This window comes from Aythya ferina (genome assembly GCF_964211825.1).
Source record: "Aythya ferina genome assembly, chromosome: 32".
In the NCBI taxonomy this organism is placed as follows: domain Eukaryota; kingdom Metazoa; phylum Chordata; class Aves; order Anseriformes; family Anatidae; genus Aythya; species Aythya ferina.
In genome coordinates, this window is record NC_140329.1 from 658,786 (window position 1) to 680,490 (window position 21,705).

A 21,705-nucleotide genomic window follows, 5' to 3' on the forward strand; every position below is an offset into this window, starting at 1 on the left:
TAGGGTTTACTGATACCGGCATGGGTTGCTTCTTTGGCCCAGCCATGGGTACCCTCACAGGGGTTGGACTTGTGTTGATTGCATCTTGGTACCCATAGGCCAAGTTCCAGCTCATTGCAGTGACAAAGACCATGCAATATATGAAGTGAAGTGCTGGAGAAGTCACTGCTGTCCTCCTGCACCAACATGCCTCTGCTCTTGGAAGGCCTTCCAGGAAAGTAGGGTTTGAGACCTGTCCTGGGGCTGGGATTTTTTCAAAAGAGGGGACTGAAGGAACCTGAGATGCAGCAGCCCCTCATTGTGCCTGAACTCCTCTTCTGCAGCAATCTGGGCTCTCTCTCAGAACGTTACCAAGTCTCTCATTTCAGGAGACCTGTGGCAAGCTGAAGGCAGGACTACCGCTCACAGAAACCAGTGGGAATATTTGCACTCAGTACGGTCCCTTTCCTGTGACTGTCAAAGTGATTAAAGTATTGAACCCCCTCATCATCAGCATGAGGAACCAGGAGATCAAGATGCCATTAGGAAAAGGATTTCATGGATGCTTTCCAGGATGTGCTGAGGAAATTGATGGATCTTTCAGCATCTATAGACTGTCTTTTCTTCATCAGCACACTACAATTGGCGGAAATGATGGAACATTTCTGATACAATGTTTGTTTTCCCATGACATCAGAATATTTTTTTTAGCGAGTTTATTACAGGAGGAGAAAAAGTACTTATCTTCCTCTGTACCTGCATTGCCAGAACTTTGTCTCTTATGTACTGCACTTCATCTCTTTCAGGTATTTCCACCTGCCCTGATTAAACAGTCCATACTGGAAGTCACCTTTCTGGCAGACTGTCTGGACACATGCAGTCTCCATTCTTCTCCAGATTCCCATCTGGCTGCGAAACAACAGGAGAGAGTCAAAACGGTCACAAAGTGCTGCTTGGAAGGTGAAGAGTAGACATGAGGAGGACGTGTCATTGAAAGGGTAGAGCTGAGGTGCCAGAGGTAACCCCTATGGAGTCTGTGGTCAATCCATGCCATTGTGTTTCAAGGAACTGCCAGGGAGTGTGGGCAGACATCAGTGAAAGTCAGGAAATGTCAGGATGAGAGCAATGTGGAGAAGCAAGGTGGGTGCCTACAGCCTGTAGGGAAAAGGGGGCAAGGATAGGGCAGCACAGGACAGCCTGTGGTGAAGAAAACCAAGAGGACTGGCAAGGCTGGAAGGCCCCAGTAGAACCAAGGCCTTTGTACTGTTGGGTATGGCAGTTGTCTCTGCTACTGAGGCGCATGAGAAGACATGCTGTGCTCATGACACTACGGCCTTGTTGTGTACAAGAAAGCTGGGGAGGGACTCTTTGTCTGGGAATGTGCTAATAGTACAAAGACTAATGGCTTTAAAGTGAAAGAGGGTAGCTTTAGATTAGATGTAAGAAAGAAATTCTTTCCTATGAGTGGTAAGGCAGTAGAACAGATAGCTCAGAGAAGTTGTGGATGCCCCATGCCTGGAAATATTCAACGCCAGGTTGGATGGAGCTTTGAGCAACCTGGGCTAGTGGATGGTGTCCCTGCCCATGGCGGGGGGTGGTGGTAGAACTAGATGATCTCTAAGGTCCCTTCCAATCTAAGCCATTCTATGATTCTGTGTTTCCCCAACAACCTCCGAAGGCATGCCCACAAATGTTGCCCTTTCCCTCAAGATTCCTCCATTAGAGTTTGCAGACACCTGCACCTACCTTCGATCACAACAGGCCCCTCAGAGTCACCAGGCTCTGATGTCCGGTGTCACCAGGTGGTTGCATCAGATTCCAGGCCTTCATCTCCATTAATCATAATGGGAAATAACACGAAGAGCTCACATGCAGGTGCCCATGTTGTTGGGGTTCAGTTGGACCGGATGATCTTGGAGGTCCTTAATGATTCTATGAGTCTATGAATCTATGTTGTGCACACCTGAACTCAGGCAGAGGAATCCTAGCTCCTGTGGGTCAGGGGCAGGTAGGAGGGAGCTGAACCATTTCCTAGGCCCAGGACTATAAACCTGTAGTGCAAAGTTTTGATCGAGCCAGCTGAACCACTTTCCTAAGCACAGGTGTATAGACGATTCTCTGCAGAGGGACCTGGACAGGTTGGATCAATGGGCAGAGGCCAATGGGATGAGGTTCACTATGGCTAAGTGCTGGGTCCTGCCCTTTGCTCACAATAACCCAATTCAATGCTACAGGCTTGGGGCAGAGTGGCTCGAATGTTGTGCAGAGGAAAGGGAACTGGGGATGATGGTCAAAGCTTGCCTGAACATGAGCCACCAGCGTATCCAGGTGGCCAAGAAGGCCAATGGCATCCTGGCTTGTATCGCGAGTAGTGTAACCAGCAGGACCAGGGAGGTGATCATTCCCCTGTACTATGCTCTGGTGAGGCTGTACCTCGTGTACTGTGTTCAGTTTTGGGCCACTCCGTACAAGAAGGACATTGAGGCCCTGAAGTGTGTCCAGAGAAGGGATATGAATGCTGGTGAAGGGCCTGGAACACAAATCTTCTGAGGAGAGGATGAGGAAATTTTTTTTTTTTTTTAGTCTGGGGTTGAGGAGGATCCAGGGAGACCTTATTGATCCCCACAACTACTTGAAAGGAAGGTGTGGGAAGTTGGGGGTCAGCTTCTTCTCACAGATAACTAGGGATAGGACTAGAGGGAATGGCCTCATTTTTTGCCAGGGGAGGATTAGGTTAGAAATTACGAGACATTTCTTCTCAGAAAGAGTGGTCAGGAAAGGTTGGAACGTGGTGCTTAGAAGCATGGTTTAGTTTATGATGTCGGTAATAGGGTGATGGCTGGACCAGATGATCTTGGAGGTCTCATCCAAATATAATAAACACTCAGAAAATTTTCAGTGACACCACGCAGAGTGATACGGTTGCCACACTGGAGGTAACGAGACACTGGAGGTAGGGGTATGGCTGGACCAAGATGGAGATCTTTTTCAATCATAATGTTTCTATGCTTCTCTGATATCCCTGTCCCTGTCTTTATGTACTCTCTGAAAATGGGACAAAGCAACGAGATTCTTCAGTTGAAAATTTTATTTATTTATTTAGTTCTGCTAGAAGAAATGATCCTGCTGTCAAGAAGTGTGTGTGCCCAGGGGAGGGAGGGAAGCCCAGGGCTTCCTTCAGGCTGTTTGCCAACAGGTTCCCCTGCAGCCCCAGGGCCATGTGCAGGGAGCCTGGTGGGGGGCAGAGCAAGGGAGGCCTTGGGCTGGGCCTCTGCTGCTGAGCTGGGCCAGGCTCCTGGGCCCAAGGGGAGCTCGTGGCAAGCGGGCAACGCTGCAGAGAGACACCCAAGGTGGAACCTTCCACAGGGATACTGCTAACTTTAGATGTCCACAGCAAAAGAAGTACTCTACAGTGTGGGATTCTGGGGGAGACCAATCTGCTCAAGGAAGGATGATGGAGAAGGATTCCTGTGGCCCTCAGCAAAGTACCACCAGCTGGATCTAGAAAGACACGTGGAAACCTCTAGTATCCTTGGAAATGTTCCCTTGCCAACCCAGCAAGCCCATCATTGCTGGGTTAGTTTCCTGATAATTCAGGTGATGAAAAATCCTAGAATTACAGCCACTTGCCTGCCTCTCTCCCAGTTATCCATCTGTACATGTGTAACTCTGTATATACATTTACCTTTACTTGCACGTATAGCTATGGTTACAGCTCTAGCTATACAAATATATATCTCACTATACAGACAGAAAATGTGAATATTTCCACCAAGAAAGGCAGAGAGTATGGGTATGATTGTCACAAATTTACCCATTCAAAGATGGAGCATTTCAGGGAACCTTTTTAACTCTGTTTTTCTTTGCTCTAACAGGCAGGAGAGGTCAACAAACCACAGATTTTCTCAGTGCCAGGAGTGAGGGGTAGCATGAACAGTCCTGGGCAGGGAGGGTTTTGTGGCTTCAGAGCTCCATGTAGGACAGCAAATTGTCATTTTATTGCTGTAGGCCTGAGTATTAACTGCTTGTTTTTAAAGCATTTCAAATATTTCACCTCAACCAGCACATTACAGTCAGCTGAAATAACTGAACAGCTTTAATACAATGTGAAAGGTTTCCCATGACATCAAAATTATCATATTTCAGAATGCCTATTATAGTGGGAGACAAATACTGATCTTCCCCTGTACTTGCATTGCCAGATTTTCTCTTAAGTACTGCACTTCATCTCCTGAGTCTCTGCGGTATTTCCACCTGGCCATACAAAATAGACCATGCTGGAAGTCACCTTTCCAGCAGAATGTGTGGACATGTGCAGTTTCCACTGTTCTGCAGAGTTCCCCTTCACTTGTTCTTGCTCTTTGGTCATTCAGACACTTCTCATATACCCAGTTGCTTCTAGGGATTTTGGGGAGGTTGAGCTTGCCTGTATTTCAGCAGCTCCTCTCATCATCCCTGTAGCCAACTCTGTAGCTGCATTTCTCTTCTACCATTTGTACTGGGTCTGGCTGGAATGTTAACTTTCCTGGCAGCAGCCCATACAGTGCCGTACTCTGCACTTGTAGCTGGAACAGCAGTGTTATCACACTAGTGTTGTGTCTACTGCTGAGCAGCAGTGGCACAGCACTGTGCCTTTATCTAACCCTCCTAGGGGGTGGGCAAATAGTGAGGAGAGAAACATCACTAGGTGTTGCAGGAAGCACGGCCGAAAGCACGACAGACACCAGTAGAGTCAGATCATGCTCCATTTTATTGCCTGAATAGTCTAACTTTTATAGAGAACTTAACAGGGGTGGACAGTGTTTCACACAAGATTATTGGTCAAAAGCACTCAGACAAACAGCTACAAGAAAACAACCCCACCTGCAAGAAAACAACCCCCTTGTGATTAGCAGTCACATAGACTTTGTCCTTGAGGCCAGCTACTGGTAACAATATTTTCCTGAATTCCTCAATTGGGCGATGTGGGAACACTGTCATGGGAACTTCTCATAGTTGCCCTGGTAGCTTGGTTTGCTCAGCTACAGCAAGCCATGGGATTTTTGCTGTTTCAAGAAATCCCTCAACAATTCCCCCTTCTTCTTTTGAGCAAACCAAGCCTGACACAGCAGTTTTACAAGTAACTCTTTAGCAACACACAACGATGATTACCACCACCATAAACCAAATCCTTAATCCCCTTGTGATTAAACCCAGCAACCATCTACACTTTGTTTCAAACAAGTCAGTGAACCATTGATTGAAAGGATTGATACCATATTGAATCTTTCTCATGTGCTCTTTCAGGAAAGTAATGGATTTGTGAATTGACTCATTATGATCAGAAAGGTTTAAACAGTACATTCCCTTAAAGTCCTCACACCCATTCCTTTGAGCCAAAAGCAAGATGTCAATAGCAGCTTGATCCTGTAAAAGCAGATGTCGCAGACTATTTTGATCTGGTAACATCTCCTCAAGTATCTCTGTCGTGGCATAGGCTTGCCTCTCGGCCCAGCATACCAATTTTTCTAAGTTGTTACGTGTGGCCGCAGATGCCACTCCAGGCACTGAAATTGCTAATGCCTCTCTAGCTGCAAACCCACACAATTCAACATTATCATTGCAATCCAATGCAAGCAATGTCCATTGTCATGTCTGGTGATCTCACGCAACTGTAACAAGCTAGGAGCAAATACAATGAGTTTATCTATGTAACATGGACATCTGATAGCATTTGCAGGGATACCTTGCCAGGCCCCATCCCCACAAATCAGAAGCACATCAGGAGGTAAGGCGAAAGGTGTACAATTGTTCCAAACACTGTAGTTGTTACCCCTTGTCTCCATGCTATAAACCCCTAAACCCTGCTTAGCAGTGTCATTGCAATCACAGGTGTTATTTGTGTCTTTGTACCAGTATGGCCTTTTCCAGGTTCCTGTAGCAGGAATCATCTGATATCCATGGCTACGTTCACTTTTGTAGCCACCTTTCAGGTTGATACACATTTGACTACAGATACCAAGGTTTTGACATTCATCAATGTCTCCACAGTTTCTCTTGTCTATAAACTCAAACCCAGCTGGACAGTCACATTCATTTATGATGCATTCCTCCAAGGGCTCATCACCCCAGTCCTTGCAGTCTCTCTGCTGGTTACACACTTTATTGATATCTATGCATTCTCCACTTCTGCACTTGAATTTGCCAGGTCCAGAGCACTGAATAACATTGTTACAGTTTGCTTCATCAGTGCCATCCAGACAGTCTCTCACACCACTGCACTGCCTACTCCCATGGACACAGTTCCCATCTTCACATCTGAACTGGTCTGGCCTGCAGGCCCGAGAAGGGCAGTTAATTTCATCACTTCCATCCTTGCAATCAGGATCTCCATCACATCACCACTTCTTGTGGATACATTCACCTGAGCCGCACTGCACCTCACTCGTAGAACACTTCACTGGAGGTGCAGGCTGGCGGCCACACTGCTCCAAAGATTCATCCGAGAGGTTGGAGCAGTCAGCATCATCAACACACACCCAGCTGATAGGGATGCAGGTAGAACTCTTGCACTGAAACTCATGAACACCACAGGTAGGAGGTGCACACTCCAGCTCATCGCTACCATCACTGCAGTCATCTTGAACATTGCAGACAAAGCTTTTGGAAATACATTGCCCACTACTGCATGTGAATTCTGCTGCACTACAAGTCACAATGCCACAATTCTCTTCATCTTCTCCACTGTCGCAGTCCTTTTCACCATCACATTTCCAGGACACTGGGATACACTGGGTTGACTGAGGACCACAGCTGATTTCATTTACCCGGCATGTTCTCGTATGACACAGCTCAGCACTCTCATCAGACCCATTTTCACAGTCCGGATCCCCATCACACTGCCATCTATTTGGCACACACTGACCACTGTTACACACAAAGTCAGATTCAGCACACGTCTTCTTCACACAAGCACTCTCATCACTGCCATCTAAGCAGTCTTCACATTTTGCTCTAGCACCGTCGGCAGCAGTGCACAGGCCGGCGAGGGCGAGCAGCAGGCAGAGTGCCCTGCAGCGCGGCAGCACCCACCGCCGCCCTGCACCTGTGTCACTTATACTGCTCCTATTACCCATGCCGTTAGTGTCAGTGGCATCCTCCTGGTACCGTTTCTGTCTTTGTCGCCCCTTACTCTCCCCCTTTTCTTTTTTACCACTGACCATTCACCACAAATGGGTGAGACACATGATTACTAGTTAGGAAAGAGAGTGTAACGTCTGCTATACAGCTGCAGGCCGTGCCAGCTGCAACCCTAGCAGCTGTTTGTGAACGAGCCTGACTGATGGTGGTCATTTGGCGGTGTAATCTGCGTCTCTGCTCTCCTGCCCTGCAATAGAGCTAAATCGTCATTAATAGTCTGTAGAATGTGGCAACCCCACGGAATGTTATCCAGAAACATAGTTATAACACCGATCTGGGGACGAATAGTCTTTTTTTGCACTGCAAGATAACTTCTTATAAAAAGAATGCCAGAGAGAAGCAGCACAGCCGCTGCTGCTGCTGTCTCCATGGTTATGTCAGACAGGCTGCAGGGTCCTGATCTCCGCCCCTCTGCTCTGTGCCGACTCGCCACACGGTGAGGGTCGGCCGCCATTGTCCACTGACGCCTCTGGTCTCCCGTAGCAACTCGATCTCGGATGGCCCGTATCGCACCGCGATTACTTCAATTTCATGCGATTACTTCAAATTTCCCGCGTCCCCCCACGATTCCGCGTCTCTCCGCGATTCCGCATCTCACCGCGATTCCTTTTTCCGCGTCTCACCGCGATTCCGCGTCTCTCCGCGATTCCGCGTCTCACCGCGATTCCCTTTTCTGCGTCTCTCCGCGATTCCGCGTCTCACCGCGATTCCGCGTCTCTCCATGACTCCCTTTTCCGCGTCTCTCCGCGATTCCGCGTCTCACCGCGATTCCTTTTTCCGCGTCTCTCCGCAATTCCTTTTCTCACCCCGAGGCCGTTGCCCAGGTCGGTTAGTAGGGTGTTTCAATGCTTCTCTCTGTGCGGTGGTCGGCTTGCCGTGTGCCTCGGATCTCTGTCCCGGCGCCGCTCCGATGTCCTGGCGCCGCTCCGATGTCCTGGCCTCAGCCTGTTCGGGTCTCAGCCTGTTCGGGTCTCAGCCTGTTTGGGCACCATATGTTGCAGGAAGCACGGCCGAAAGCACGACAGACACCAGTAGAGTCAGATCATGCTCCATTTTATTGCCCGAATAGCCTAACTTTTATAGAGAACTTAACAGGGGTGGACAGTGTTTCACACAAGATTATTGGTCAAAAGCACTCAGACAAACAGCTACAAGAAAACAACCCCACCTGCAAGAAAACAACCCCCTTGTGATTAGCAGTCACATAGACCTTGTCCTTGAGGCCAGCTACTGGTAACAATATTTTCCTGAATTCCTCAATTGGGCGATGTGGGAACACTGTCATGGGAACTTCTCATAGTTGCCCTGGTAGCTTGGTTTGCTCAGCTACAGCAAGCCATGGGATTTTTGCTGTTTCAAGAAATCCCTCAACAACTAGGGCAGCTGACCTAAACCAACCAAAGGGATATTCCATACCATGTGATGTCACACTCAGCAATAAAAGGTGGAAACAAGAAGAGGGGAGGGGTGGGCTCTCGTTGGGAAAATGTCGGTCCTCCTCTCGAACACCAGCTACGTGCATTGGGGCCCTGCTTCAAGGAATGTGGTCTATCATCGCTCGTTTGTGGGAAGTAGAGAGTAATTTCTTTCCTCTGGACTTCCATATAGCCTTCATTTATTTTATTTGTTTTTTTTTTTTTTTTTTTTTTTTCCTCCGTCCTTTTTTATTTTTCCCTTTCCCCCTCCCTTTTCCCCTTTCTCTTTTTATTTCCCTTTAGTTAACTTGTTTAGTTCATAATAATCTTTATTTAATTATTATTATTATTTCCCTTTAATTAAATTATCATTATCTCAACCCATGAGTTGTTCTTTGCTTTACTTCTCCCCCTCCTCATCTAAAAGAGGGGGAGTGAGAGAGCGGTTGTGGGGTTTAGCTGCCCAGCACGGTAAAACCGCCACACCATTTCCTATCACTCTGTGCCAAAAATTTCTTGTACAGTCATCCGTTGTGGATGGTGCACCTCATTGGAGGCAAGTTAGAGTTGGCTCACAGTTGTGGGCTCTGGTTTCTGTTTATTTCTTTTCATTTTGTTGGTGTTTGTTTCTTTTTTATATATATTTTTATAAATACTGAAAACAAAGACACTCACACAACAAAATAAAAACAAAGAACATGTGCAGACAGATGTCTGAGGAAAGGAGGCAGGAGTTAGTGCAAAAAAAAAAGCAGCTGTAGACTGCAGTGGAGAAGTCTAGTGTAAGGAAAAGTGATGCAAGTCCCAGGTGGCTGATGAGAGAAGTGGTGGGGATGGAGAGGTGAGCAGCAAGGTTGCCCATACAGTCTAGGACTGCAAAGGACTGCTTTTCCTACACATCCAGATCTACTTAGGAGGCACATTGGATCCATGTCAACTAGAGAATGGTGCTATCACTTCTTTGCAAAATTTAAAACTAATGGAAACTAATCTTAAACAAAGAAAATACTTTCTGTAAAGTGCTTGTTGAAAAGTTCCTCTTTAACTGCAGGATTGAAACCTCACTAATTAACTGTACAAGTCTAGAAGACTGGAAGAAAATGGCTGAATTGTAGTGAGCTCCATGGTGCACTTGGTGCTGAGTCCATGAACCTCAGGTAGTGAGAGGAGAATGATGTAACTGCAGGAGAAGTTAAAGTCAGACGGAAACTCTGAATTGTCTGGGAGTACTAATGGGCCCCAGTGAGGGTCATTACTGACAAAGCCTCCCCATGGACTTGTTAGACAGTTGGAAGCTATGATTGCAGGTAGGCAAAGGCACTGGGCAGGAGATTCTGATGCTGAGTAAAAGCCTTGGTTTGTTTGGTGAAGCAGAAAGGCCAAGCCCTGGCCCCCAGCCCCTGGGCAGGGAGGTCCTGTCCCTCACCCATGACTCAGGGCTCTTCCTGGGGCAGTGGGATGTGGGGTGTGTGATGTTGTGTGAAGGACAATGCTATGACACCTGCTGGCCTCCCCACTGGGTTGCAAGGAGGCAACAAGGCCCCAGTGTCATGAGCACAGCATGTGTTCTCATGGGCCTCAGTAGCAGAGACAACTGCCATAGCCAAGGGGACAAAGCCCTTGGTTGTGCTGGGGCCTTCCAGCCTTGCCAGTGCTTTTGGTCTTCTCCACCACAAGCTGTTTTGCACTGCCCAGTCCCTTCCCACTTTTCCCTGCTTTTTAATGTTTTCTTCCCAGTCTCCATGACTATTCCTTGAAACACAGTGACATGGGCTGACCACAGACTCCTTCTGGGTGATGTCAGGTCCCACAGCACTACCCGTTCAGTGACATTTCCTCCTCTTCATTCCCACTCTTCACCTTCCAAGCAGCACTTTGTCCCACTTTTGACTCTCTCCTGCTATTTTCCACTGCCAGAGAATCCTCACCAGGATCTTCGATGCCACATGCCTGCTGCTGGCCTTCCAGCTTCCCAGGTAGACTTAACCAAGTTGTGTGCCCATTGCTGTCCCACCATGTGCTCAGGCAGAAGGGATGTGAAAACCCACACCCAAGGCCTCTTCCTGCATGGGGCCTATCAGGCTCTCAGACAGAGGGCATCTCACAACCAGTGTGCCAAGCAGGTGCCTTCTGCTGCCTTATCAGGGATGCTGGCAGGTGTAAGTGGAAAAGCACAGATGTCAGCCAGGCGGGAAGGGCTGACACATCAGCTGCTTCAGGAAGCAGTCACCTCATAGGCCCTGTCCCCAGCCATGTTACTGCTGCTGGCCTGTGTGCTCCAGAGGCTGAGGTGACCAGAGGCTTCCTACTGGTTGTTAAGTGTCTGCACCACAGACTTCAAATTATTCACCTGGCATCGTCATTGTTAGCCAGGGCCTGAGGAAGTAAAAACGTAAGCTTATCAAGTATATTTTCTAACCTTAGTTTATAAAGTAAATTATCTACCACTGCTTCAAATATTGAATCATTCTTTGCAGGATCGACTGTGGTCACAGTAACACAAGATGTACCTCTGCCTCTGCCTCTCTCTCTTTTCTTCTTCCTCTTCCTGCTAGTCTTCAGAGAGCTCTCCAAAGGAAAGGTCATTGAATCACACTAAACAAATAAATAAATGTTCCAAGAGACCTCTGATTTCTATCTGTCCTGGTTTCAGTTAGAACAGAATTAATTTTCTTCCTAGTAGCTGGTGGAATGCTGTGTTTTGGCTTAGGATGAGAAGAGTGCTGATAACACCCCGATGTTTTAATTGTTGCAGAGCAGTGCTTATACCAAGCCAAGGACATCTCAGCTTTTTGCTCTGTCCTGCCAACAGGCAGGCTGGGGGTGCAGTAAGAGCTGGGAGGGGACAGACCCAGGACAGGTGACCCAAACTAGCCAAAGGGGTATTCCATACCATCTGACGTCATGCTAAACAATATATAGGGGTGGCTAGCCGGGGGGAGGGGGCCGGACTGCTCGGGGTTAAGCTGGGCATCGGTCAGCGGGTGGTGAGCAATTGCATTGTGCATCACTTGTTTGTACATATTATTATTAGTAGTACTATTATCATTATTGTATTATGATTATTATTATTATTATTTTCCTGTTTTATTAAACTGTCTTTATCTCAACTCACGGGCTTCACTTTCCATTTCTCTCCCCCGTCCCAGAGAGGGAGGGGGGAGGGTGAGCGAACGGCTGCGTGGTGTTTAGCTGCCAGCTGGGTTAAACCACGACAGTCTTTTTGGCGCCCAACGTGGGGCTCGAAAGGTTGAGATAACGGCAGATCTGACCACAGTGTGTTAAACTAAAATTGGTGTAAGTATTAGACCTGCTTAATAGTCACTTGTCATAATGCTGATTGCTTTAATCTCAACTCTGCTGCGCCTGTTTTCCAAATTGAGTATTATAGTACATTATTTTCCGTATTTGCTCTCTGTCATGTTGTTTATCCTCTCCGGGCCCTGGTTTCAGATCATTATGGTACTGAGTGTTGTAGCAATGGCTTATGAGACGATGAGATATCTGGTCATGACTCTAACTTGGTATTTGTACTCAGTAACATCGTCGACTCTGTATTTTGGAAACTGTATCTTGGAAACTATTAGCAATTATACCTATTGTTTTTTTCCATTAGGGAGTCAATCTGTGGAGGGGAAAGGGGAAGATATTTTTTCTTACTTGATTACTCTCCCTTTCTCCTTCACCACCCCTGTATCCTCCTGGATCACTCTGCCTTCCTCCTTCACCACCCTCTTACCCTCCGAGCTTGCTACAATAGCTCTCCAAGATATTGAATATCCTTGGGATACTCAGACCAGCATAGTCTTGTTGTTCTGCCTCCTGAATGCACTTCAGGTTCTGCTTAAAGTTAAACAACTACTTAGGAAGCTCATCCGGAGATCTGCCCGGAGGCAGTATAGTTGTGGGTGGCAGGGAGTATGGGAGGATATGGGCAGGCATCTAGAGCAGTTGGCACCCCCAGTGTTTTGGAAATTCACCCCTGAACAACTGCAAAATCCTCAAAAACTGGCAGAATGCTTGAGAAAAAGGTGTCATGATTCTGGCAGTTCCAAAGTAACACAAATCATTGTAACATGCTGGGGCCTGGCTCATGCCTATCGAGCTGCCATTGATACTGCTATCAACTTAGTGACAGACCCTGCGGCCACTCCAAGCCCTGTGACAGATCCAACGGCCACTGTGACCCCTACGGTGGACTCTGCAGCCGCTCCAGTCCCAGCTCCTGCAGCCGCTCCAATCCCAGCTCCTGCAGCCACTCCAGTCCCAGCTCCTGCAGATGCTCCAGTCCCAGTTCCTGCAGATGCTCCTGTTCCAGCTCCTGCAGCCACTCCAGTCCCAGTTCCTGCAGCCGCTCCAGTCCCAGCTCCTGCAGCCGCTCCAGTCCCAGCTCCTGCAGCCGCTCCAGTCCCAGCTCCTGCAGCCGCTCCAGTCCCAGCTCCTGCAGCCGCTCCAGTCCCAGCTCCTGCAGCCGCTCCAGTTCCAGCTCCTGCTGCTACTCCAGTCCCAGCTCCTGCAACTGCTCCAACTCCAGTTCCTGCAGCCACTCCAGCTCCGGTTCATGCAGCTGCTCCAGCTCCTGCAGCCGCTCCAGCTCCTGTGGCTGGGTCAGAGAAACGAGCTGTAGCAGTGCAAGTTGACCCTGCAGAGGGTATTCCAACCTCTGTGGCAGACCCTGTAACAAGGTCAGAGAAACGAGCTGTAGCAGTGCAAGTCAACCCTGCAGAGGGTATTCCAACCTCTGTGGCAGACCCTGTAACAAGGTCAGAGAAACGAGCAGTAGCAGTGCAAGCTGCCCCTGTAGAGAAGGTGAAAAAATGGTATAGAGATTCAGGTCGTTTAGAACGCAGAGAGTCTTCTGCCAAATCTAGGTATAGAGACGACGGAGACGACGACGATGCTGGGCCATCAAGGGTTCAGGAGGAGGAAGATGAGGATGCCGAAAAATCAACAGTAACTACCCGAGCAACTTTTCCTTTTGCGCTCGGCAGCGGCGGGGCAGGATGGGGAAGTGCCGCGGGCTCCGCACCGCCAGGAAGCTGCGCAGCCACCACCGCGACCAGAAGTGGCACGACAAGCAGTACAAGAAGGCGCACCTGGGCACGGCGCTCTATCCACCCCTTATTCCATACCATTTATGTCATGCTCAGGTTACACTCTTTTCCATACATTCTAATTAGTCACCTATAGTAGTCATGGTAGTGGTAACATACAGTATTATATAGCAATTAACATGGTACAATTCAGTTCATGGGCTATTCTCACCCAGTATTAAATCTCCTTGAGGTACACACCGGACCTCTCCGTTCTTTTGCATCACCCACCAAGTGTATCCAGGTCCCTGAGCGAAAAAAATTCCACGAATGGGTTTGCCTTTTCCTGAGGCAGGAGTAGCCCAGACTGTTTTACCCAGCATATTTCTTACATGCACTACAGGAACTTTATCCCCATCTACAGTACGTAACAGGTTTGATTGGGCAGGCCCAGCTCGGTTGGCAGATCCCCTAGTATTGACTAACCAGGTGGCCTTTGCCAAATGCGTATCCCAGTTTTTGAATGTCCCAGCGCCCATTGCTTTCAATGTAGTCTTTAACAGTCCATTGTATCGTTCAACTTTCCCGGAGGCTGGTGCATGATAGGGGATGTGATACACCCACTCAATACCATGTTCTTTGGCCCAAGTGTCTATAAGGTTGTTTCGGAAATGAGTTCCATTGTCTGACTCTATTCTGTCTGGGGTACCATGTCGCCATAGTACTTGCTTTTCAAGGCCCAGGATAGTGTTCCGGGCGGTGGCATGAGGCACAGGATATGTTTCCAGCCATCCGGTGCTTGCTTCCACCATTGTAAGTACGTGGCGCTTGCCATTGCGAGTTTGAGGGAGTGTGATGTAATCAATCTGCCAGGCCTCTCCATACTTATATTTCAGCCATCGTCCTCCATACCAAAGAGGCTTTGACCGTTTGGCTTGCTTGATTGCAGCACATGTTTCACAGTCATGAATAACCTGTGCTATAGCGTCCATGGTCAGGTCCACCCCTCGATCACGAGCCCATCTGTATGTTGCATCTCTACCTTGATGGCCTGAGGTGTCATGGGCCCATCGGGCTATAAATAATTCACCTTTATGCTGCCAATCCAGATCCACCTGAGCTACTTCAATCTTAGCAGCCTGATCCACCTGCTGGTTGTTTTGATGTTCTTCAGTAGCCCGATTCTTGGGCACATGAGCATCTACGTGACGTACTTTCACAGCCAGGTTCTCTACCCGAGCAGCAATGTCTTGCCACAAAGCAGCAGCCCAGATGGGTTTGCCCCTACGCTGCCAGTTGTTTTGCTTCCATTGCTGTAACCATCCCCACAGGGCATTTGCTACCATCCATGAATCGGTGTAGAGATAGAGAACTGGCCATTTTTCTCGTTCAGCAATGTCTAAAGCCAGCTGAATGGCTTTCACTTCTGCAAACTGACTCGATTCACCTTCTCCCTCAGCAGCTTCTGCAACTCGTCGTGTAGGGCTCCATACAGCAGCCTTCCATCTCCGATGCTTCCCCACAATACGACAGGACCCATCAGTGAACAGGGCATATTTCTTTTCATTCTCTGGTAACTGGTTGTACAGTGGGGCTTCTTCAGCACGACCCACCTCCTCCTCTGATGATATCCCAAAGTATTTGCCTTCTGGCCAGTCCATAATCACTTCCAATATTCCTGGGCGACTGGGGTTTCCTATTCGAGCCCGCTGAGTAATCAGTGCAACCCACTTGCTCCACGTAGCATCAGTTGCATGATGCGTAGAAGGGACCCTTCCCTTGAACATCCAGCCTAGTACTGGCAATCGGGGTGCTAGGAGGAGCTGCGCTTCAGTACCGACCACCTCTGAAGCAGATCGAACTCCTTCATATGCTGCCAATATCTCCTTTTCAGTTGGAGTATAGTGGGCCTCAGATCCTCTGTATCCCCGACTCCAAAACCCCAGGGGCCGACCTTGAGTTTCCCCAGGTTCTTTCTGCCAGAGGCTCCAGGTGGGGCCGTTCTCCCCGGCTGCAGTGTAGAGCACATTCTTTACATCTGGTCCTGTTCGAACTGGCCCAAGGGCTACTGCATGGACTATTTCCTGCTTGATTTGTTCAAAGGCTTGTCGTTGTTCAGGGCCCCATTCAAACTCATTCTTCTTACGGGTTACTTGGTAGAGCGGGTTTACAATCAGACTGTAATTTGGGATGTGCATTCTCCAAAACCCCACAACACCTAGGAAAGTCTGTGTTTCTTTTTTGTTAGTTGGTGGAGACATAGCTGTTATTTTGTTGATCACATCCATTGGGATTTGACGACGCCCATCTTGCCATTTTATTCCTAAAAACTGGATCTCTCGTGCAGGTCCTTTGACTTTATTTGTTTTATGGCAAAACCGGCTTTCAGAAGGATTTGGACTATTTTCTTCCCTTTCTCAAAAACTTCCTCTGCTGTGTCACCCCACACAATAATGTCATCGATGTACTGCAGGTGTTCAGGAGCTTCCCCCTGCTCTAGCGCAGACTGGATCAGTCCATGGCAAATGGTAGGGCTGTGTTTCCACCACTGGGGCAGCCGATTCCAAGTATATTGGACTCCCCTCCAAGTGAAGGCAAATTGTGGCCTGCACTCTGCTGCTAGAGGGATGGAGAAAAATGCATTAGCGATATCAATTGTGGCGTACCACTTGGCTGCCTTCGATTCAAGTTCGTACTGAAGTTCCAGCATGTCCGGCACTGCAGCACTCAGTGGTGGCGTCACTTCGTTCAGGCCACGATAGTCCACTGTTAGTCTCCACTCGCCATTAGACTTTCGCACTGGCCATATGGGACTATTGAAAGGTGAATGAGTCTTGCTGATCACTCCTTGGCTCTCCAATTGACGAATTAGCTTATGGATGGGAATCAGGGAGTCTCGGTTAGTGCGATATTGCCGCCGGTGCACAGTTGTGGTAGCGATTGGCACTTGCTGTTCTTCGACCCTCAGCAACCCCACAACAGAGGGGTCCTCTGAGAGACCAGGCAAGGTAGAGAATTGTTTAATGCCTTCTGTCTCTAAGGCAGCTATACCAAAAGCCCATCGGAACCCTTTTGGGTCCTTGCAATATCCTCTTCTAAGATAGTCTATGCCAAGGATACATGGAGCATCCGGACCAGTCACAATGCGGTGCTTTTCCCACTCATTCCCAGTCAGACTCACTTCAGCCTCCAATACAGTCAACTGCTGAGATCCCCCTGTCACTCCACAAATATAGATGGGCTCTGGTCCTTTATATCTCGATGGCATTAGAGTACATTGTGCACCGGTGTCTACTAAAGCCTTATACTTCTGTGCGTCTGACGTGCCAGGCCATCGAATCCACACAGTCCAATAAACTCGATTGTCCCTTTCCTCCCCCTGGCTGGAGGCAGGGCTCCCCTAATCCTGGTCAGAATCTTCTTCATTTCTGTGTTTGAAGGACTGTCTGCTGGAAGTTGGAGCAGCAAACTTTTCAGAGAATCCCTTTTTCTTGATTGTTTTCTTTTGCAACTCACGTACCCGTGCCTCTAGGGTCGCAGTAGATTTTCCATCCCATTTTCTCATGTCCTCTCCATGGTCTCGTAAGTAAAACCACAGGGTGGCACGGGGTGAGTACCCACCATATCGTCTTCCTTGTGTGGATGAACGCCTACCCCTGATAGCTGCGACACTGCTTTGTGCAGGTGCGGAGGAGAATAATCTCTTCAAGTTGGTGAACCTTTTCAGAAAGTTTCTCCCAAGTGTTCTCTTTTGGTCGGTGGACACTGGTTGGTTCAGGTGGGGAGGATGATAGATTCTCTTCAAGTTGTTGAACCTTTTCAGAAAGTTTCTCCACAGCTGAGACACAGGCCTGTAAGGAAGAAGAGAGACTTTCTTCGTACTGCCGAAGTTGTTTAGCCGCTTCATCCACTGTGGGTTCCTCATCCTCTTTCCAGGCCATTATTGCCAATGAGCTGGCATATGATGATGGTGCACTCCGTACAAACTTCCGCCACATGGGTCGTGTACACCTGACTTCATCTGGATCTTTGGATGTTTGTCTGAGGTCTGGATCCTCATAAATCACTTCCCGTACGGCTAATTCCCTCCCTTTTTTTTTTTTTTAAAAGACTGTCGTGGTTTAACCCAGCTGGCAGCTAAACACCACGCAGCCGTTCGCTCACCCTCCCCCCTCCCTCTCTGGGACGGGGGAGAGAAATGGAAAGTGAAGCCCGTGAGTTGAGATAAAGACAGTTTAATAAAACAGGAAAATAATAATAATAATAATCATAATACAATAATGATAATAGTACTACTAATAATAATATGTACAAACAAGTGATGCACAATGCAATTGCTCACCACCCGCTGACCGATGCCCAGCTTAACCCCGAGCAGTCCGGCCCCCTCCCCCCGGCTAGCCACCCCTATATATTGTTTAGCATGACGTCAGATGGTATGGAATACCCCTTTGGCTAGTTTGGGTCACCTGTCCTGGGTCTGTCCCCTCCCAGCTCTTACTGCACCCCCAGCCTGCCTGTTGGCAGGACAGAGCAAAAAGCTGAGATGTCCTTGGCTTGGTATAAGCACTGCTCTGCAACAATTAAAACATCGGGGTGTTATCAGCACTCTTCTCATCCTAAGCCAAAACACAGCATTCCACCAGCTACTAGGAAGAAAATTAATTCTGTTCTAACTGAAACCAGGACACTATCTTATTTTTATCTTCAACTCTTCTGCTCAAGGTATACTAAATAGATAATTTTGCTCAAGGGCTCATCTGAGCTTGACACCATCCAGAAAAGATCTGGAAGTGTGCTCCATCCGGTATTTCAGAAAGTTAATAATGACATTCAAAGTTAGCCCAACTGCTGATCACTGAGGGATGATGCTAAGAACTGGCTGACAGCACTATGTGTCATGGATGATACCTGGGCCTGATTGTCCAGCAAACTGGCCCACCCACAGCCTCATCCATTTAAGTCCACATAGCACCATTCTGGCTATAAGAATTCTCTGAGACAAAGCCAAAGGCCTTGCTAAAGACAAGTAAGCACCTTCTCTTCCCTTTGCTTCCCTTTCCTTCCCTTCCCTTCCTCTATGGGTTCATCAATCCTGTTTTTGTCCTTCAAGTGCCTGGAGGTGGCTGTGGAAAAGCTTGCCCCATCACCTTCGCAGGACTGAGGTGAGGCTGACCAGCCTTCATTCTCCACGGCATGAGGAATGGACAAAGGCTGAGGGCATTTGTGCAGCCTCAGGTTCACCTCAGCACATGTACACAATGTGCATGCTGAAGCCTCAACTGTACCAGGCACATCTGGACTTCTGACTGAGCCATTCTGTGTCCCGCTGCAGAGGAACAAACCACCTCTCTGAACTGGGCTGAGAGCCCTGGTCCTGGAGCTCCTCAGGCAGCTCCTGCTGCCGCCGAGCCCTGGCAGCCTGCTCCAAGCTGCAGAAGTACCCAGGGGTTTCTCTTTCCAGGGATCCCCTGCACACACACGGGGTCCCACTCTCCTTCCAGGACTTCCCACATCAACAGAGAGCCTTTCCCAGGAAGGAGCATGCCTGTGCTGGCCTGGCCAGCCATTCCTGCACCCTCTCCCCATGCTCCCCACAGTCCCAGCAGGTGGTACTGCTTTGCAGAGCAAGGGGGCTGTGGTGTCTGGGACACAGGGGCACTCTGCAGGGCTCTGCTGGGCAGGCTGGGAGGCAGAGACAGCTCATGGGGCTGTTCCACTGACTGCCTCCCACACCAGCTCTTCTGTGGCTGTCGAGGGTGCTCAGAGGAAGCCTGCCTTCTTTGCAGTGCCATGAGAAGTGTTTGGGTGCTGCACCCTATGGCATTCCACTATTCACATTCCACATTCGCTCACCAGACTTCTTTCCCTGATCCTGCTACGTCCCCTGGGTCACGGGGCTCTTCTAGTCCTGCTCACATCCAGACTTAACACTTTATCGCAGGGGGACTCCACCTGGAAGAGGCTCATACTCTGTGGGCTCCATTCACTGCTGACCCCCTGGGACACACTGTCCCTGCAGCTCCCCTGGGCTCTCCTGATTCCTTCCAACATCTGCTCACCTGCCACCAGCCCCAGCACATGCTGTAGTGCCCCAGGCAGGTTAATTGGAGATTCTTCACCATCTGCCTGAGTGCTGGACACCAACAAGCAACACCTGAGCCAGCCCCCATACCCTCAAACACCCAGCTGGGGCTCTGATCACTTCACCCTGAGCTCATGGAGAAACAGGCAAAGCCAGGTCCCTCTTGGAGTCCATTTCTGGACTGCAATGTTCTTGACAACAACTGTGAAGGAAGACCTGAGCCGCCAGGCACTACCCTGAGTAGAATAACTTTATGGGATGGAAATGCTGTTCTGGAGGCCAGCTGTGTCACAAAAATGCCCGTTGCCAGTCCCTGCCTGTGGTCACAGGATTGCCACACAGCAGTACTGTGACCAAGCTACAGGAACAATCAGGCTTATGCCAACAGAAAAGACTCAGAAGGAGATTGTAGAAGTGGGATGAAAGTAGCTCTGGACAGACAAAACCCTGATGCTTCCTGGCAGTGCTGCTATGGTGGGTCTCTATATTCCTCTTCATTTCCACCCATGGGCATTACCCTGGAACCCCCAGCAAAATTCTCAGAAAAAGCATCTCAGAACACTCTTCACTGCAGGTTCCTTTATTTTGTTTAAATACGTGAGTAGGATCGATAATGACAATTTATATGGAAAACATTGTTGCCCTCATTAATAACAAACAAAAACCACCACAGAACAAAAGACAAGCTTGGCATATCATGAGTTATATTATGAGTGCTTTGCAGAAGACAGGCAGTACATTACTTCTGATGTAAAACCACTCATGACTTTGCGCAGTGCATCCTTGAGCTCCTGGTTTCTCATGCTGTAGATGAGGGGGTTCACTGCTGGAGGAACCACCGAGTACAGAACTGCCACCACGAGATCCAGGGATGGAGAGGAGAGGGAGGGTGGCTTCAGGTAGGCAAAAAAGGCAGTGCTAAGAAAGAGGGAGACCACAGCCAGGTGAGGGAGGCACGTGGAAAAGGCTTTGTGCTGCCCCTGCTTAGAGGGCATCCTCAGCACAGCCCTGAAGATCTGCACATAGGACAGTACGATGAATACAAAACACCCCCAAAACACAAAAACACTAAATGTGAGAAGCCCAATTTCCCTTAGGTAGGAGTCAGAGCAAGAGAGCTTGAGGATCTGGGGGATTTCACAGAAGAACTGGTCCAGGGTATTTCCTCCACAGAGTGGCAGTGAAAATGTATTGGCAGTGTGCAGCAGAGAATAGAGAACCCCACTGCCCCAGGCAGCTGCTGCCATCTGGGCACAAGCTCTGCTGCTCAGGAGGCTCCCATAGTGCAGGGGCTTGCAGATGGCAACATAGCGGTCATAGGCCATAATGGTGAGAAAATAATACTCTGCTGACATCAAAAAGAAAAAGAAAAAGATCTGTGCAGCACATCCTGTGTAGGAGATGGCCCTGGTGTCCCAGAGGGAATTGGCCATGGCTTTGGGCAGAGTGGTGGAGATGCAGCCCAGGTCGAGGAGGGCGAGGTTGAGGAGGAAGAAGTACATGGGGGTGTGGAGGCAGTGACCACAGGCTACGGCTGTGAGGATGAGGCTGTTGCCCAGGAGGGCAGCCAGGTAGATGCCCAGGAAGAGCGCGAAGTGCAGGAGCTGCAGCTGCCTTGTGTCTGCAAATGGCAGGAGGAGGAACTCGGTGATGGAGCTGCTGTTGTACATGTGCTGCCTGTGGACATTGGGTTCTGTCCAAGGAAGGAATAACAAGTGAAATGTCATACATCTACAAAATCTATTGCATAGGTTGTTTAAGCTACTTCTCTCTCACCAACACAGAACAGACATGTACTGCCTTACTCCTATCTGGAAGACCTCCGTGCAACTCCCTGGCCAGAGTTCTGGCTGGGTTCTGTTGTTGATGTTCCTTCTGTGAGCAAGAGAAACTGCCTTTTGGTACAGGGAGAGTCAGTTCTGCTCTGCAGCCAAAGGCATAGGAACTGGGTGCAACCTCAGATGCCTGCTGGCGAGGGGCATCTCCCTCTTTGCAGATCCTGAGGAGCAGGTCA

At 48.8% G+C, this 21,705-nt stretch overlaps 1 protein-coding gene and 1 pseudogene across 2 annotated transcripts; both read right to left on the reverse strand.

The window, feature by feature from the left end:
* Nucleotides 1-758: 758 nt before the first annotated feature.
* On the reverse strand, nucleotides 759-7,234 carry LOC311425581 (very low-density lipoprotein receptor pseudogene; annotated as a pseudogene). Its single transcript has 3 exons — nucleotides 5,872-7,234; nucleotides 1,132-1,134; nucleotides 759-888 (listed from the first exon to the last, which is right to left on the reverse strand). The product of its transcript is annotated as a very low-density lipoprotein receptor pseudogene (transcript).
* Nucleotides 7,235-20,398: 13,164 nt separating this feature from the next.
* Nucleotides 20,399-21,361, reverse strand: LOC311425582 (olfactory receptor 14C36-like; the record flags this gene model as incomplete). The annotated part of the gene is made up of 1 exon (XM_084501524.1): nucleotides 20,399-21,361. The coding sequence occupies one exon, from the start codon at nucleotides 21,359-21,361 to the stop codon at nucleotides 20,399-20,401; it is 963 nt and encodes a 320-aa protein (XP_084357650.1).
* Between the last annotated feature and the right edge of the window lie 344 nt (nucleotides 21,362-21,705).